At 41.5% G+C, this 1862-nt stretch overlaps 1 protein-coding gene across 1 annotated transcript in view; it reads left to right on the top strand.

Annotated features, from left to right (window-relative positions):
- Positions 1–232: 232 nt before the first annotated feature.
- The window catches only part of Il20rb (interleukin 20 receptor subunit beta), a 28401-nt gene continuing 26771 nt past the window's right edge, over positions 233–1862 (top strand). Inside the window, exon 1 of the mRNA XM_021208049.2 lies at positions 233–450. Within this exon, the coding sequence (XP_021063708.1) occupies positions 378–450 (73 nt within the window). The 5' untranslated portion in view covers positions 233–377. The remainder of the gene's footprint in view (positions 451–1862) is intronic.

The raw sequence follows: 1862 nt of genomic DNA, 5'->3' as shown, positions 1-1862 counted from the left end.
AGGGAAAATAATCCTGGCTGCTCACTGGTAAGACCCAGGGCCTCCACAACAGCCTGGATGCCCAGATGTCTCCCTCAGGCAGATGTCTCAAGTTGCCCAGTTATTATTTCTCTGGAACTCTTACAGGCCACTCCCCTTGATGCAATATCTGGGTTTGGGCAAAAAGGCGGGTGCTGCAAAGCCCGCCCATTTCGAGCATTTGGGCCAGCTCCCCTTTCAGAACTGTTCAAGCTTCATTGCAACCATGACCTCAGCAGCAGCATCTGCTTCCTGAAGGGAGATGTCTAGGATGGACGCACAGCCTCCTTCTGGAAGGAAACAGTGTCTCCGGGCAAGCTGAGTTTGCCAGAGACCCTCACACCAAACAGACCAGCACAATGATTTCCCAGGGAGGCTGGACAAGTCCGGTCATGTGGTTTTTCTACAGCATGTCCTCAGGTTTTCTCACTGGTAAGAATGAATTTAAATACAACTGATAGTTTGGGCCTTGAATATAGATTAAGGTGACAAATACTTTCCTGGGTTTGGGGTTGAATTAAAATGTCAATTTTTAAAAAACCTTTTAATCTCCATTTTTCGCATCTCAAATGCCTGCATTCTATTTGGAATATTTCTTCCTAATATCCACAGAACAATCTAGAAAGATGCCATTAATATAGTCTGAAGAGTTCTATGCATTTTGTAATTTCATCTGGTATTTGAAGGGCTAAGGTATAGTTATTGCAGTTATTTTCCATGTGGCACTTAAAATGATTAAAAATTCTGACATACAAAAAGACATTTAAAAGCTTCATATTGGGCATAAGATTTATAAAAATTAGATTTCTCTTTGGGTCATTATAGAAAACGGTACTTCATACCATTTAAAAATAAATTTGGTTTGGGGTATTTTCTCTCCCAGAAAGATTGCATAATTTTCTATTCCACTCCTGGTTTCTTGTAATTACCTTCTTTATTGTTCCCAAACTGCAGCTCCTTCCTTACCTGTTAGTGTTTAAGTGAAACTGCATTTAAGAGAAATTTCTCCAAAATACTGGTTACTTTGTGGTGTTGGTGGGAGCCTTTTGTACTAAAGAAACTTTTCCAAGTTTAGCTGACATAGAAATGGATGGTATTTCCAGCCCCCAAACCTTCAGTGTTCCAAAGGTTCAGCAAATGCTGTCCACTTGTCTATATATGCGGGGCTCGTCCAGCATTTATTTGAGCCTATGTCTCACTCCTTTCAGAAAACAAATAATAGACTTGCAGGCCACTTGCTACCTTCACAGTATATGCATTCTATCACTGCTTTCTTGCCTTGGCCTTGGTTGTTACAGTTTTCCCACAGGGGCTGTTAAAATGGTTTACTTGGAAAATGTACTTTGTTGTCAAGCCTGACAACCGAGTTCAATCCTCAGAACCCAAATGGTGGAAGGAGAGAGCCAGCTTCCTCAAGTTGTCCTCTGACCTCCACAAGCTTGTCATGGCAAATATGTCAGTTTGCCAACCCATGTGTCCTCCTGCTACACCCACCCCACCACATGTCCGTGTCTGTGTGTGTGTGTGTGTTTGTGACTTACTAGTTTAGCCACTGGTCATATAACTTCATTTTCCCATCTGTGAAGTGTTTATAACAGCCACCTTAAAGTCTTGAGGCGTTTAAACAAGACAATACAAGTAAGTTTTTAAAAACTTCACCTGCTTACTAGATCACTTGGCAGATGAGTAAAGTTGACTTGCTTCGTCCTTTCCAAATAAAAGTGGGTGATTTAGGAAACTGTTTCCTAAAACTAATAACAATGACAGTCACAATTGTCTGCCTCTAACTCTCTCTCTCTCTCTCTCTCTCTCTCTCTCTCTCTCTCTCTCTCTCTCTCTCTCTC

Source organism: Mus pahari, chromosome 10 (genome assembly GCF_900095145.1).
Source record: "Mus pahari chromosome 10, PAHARI_EIJ_v1.1, whole genome shotgun sequence".
NCBI classification, from domain to species: Eukaryota; Metazoa; Chordata; class Mammalia; order Rodentia; family Muridae; genus Mus; species Mus pahari.
Note: the sequence above shows the minus strand (reverse complement) of the source record. Positions and strands in the feature narration are given on the sequence as shown.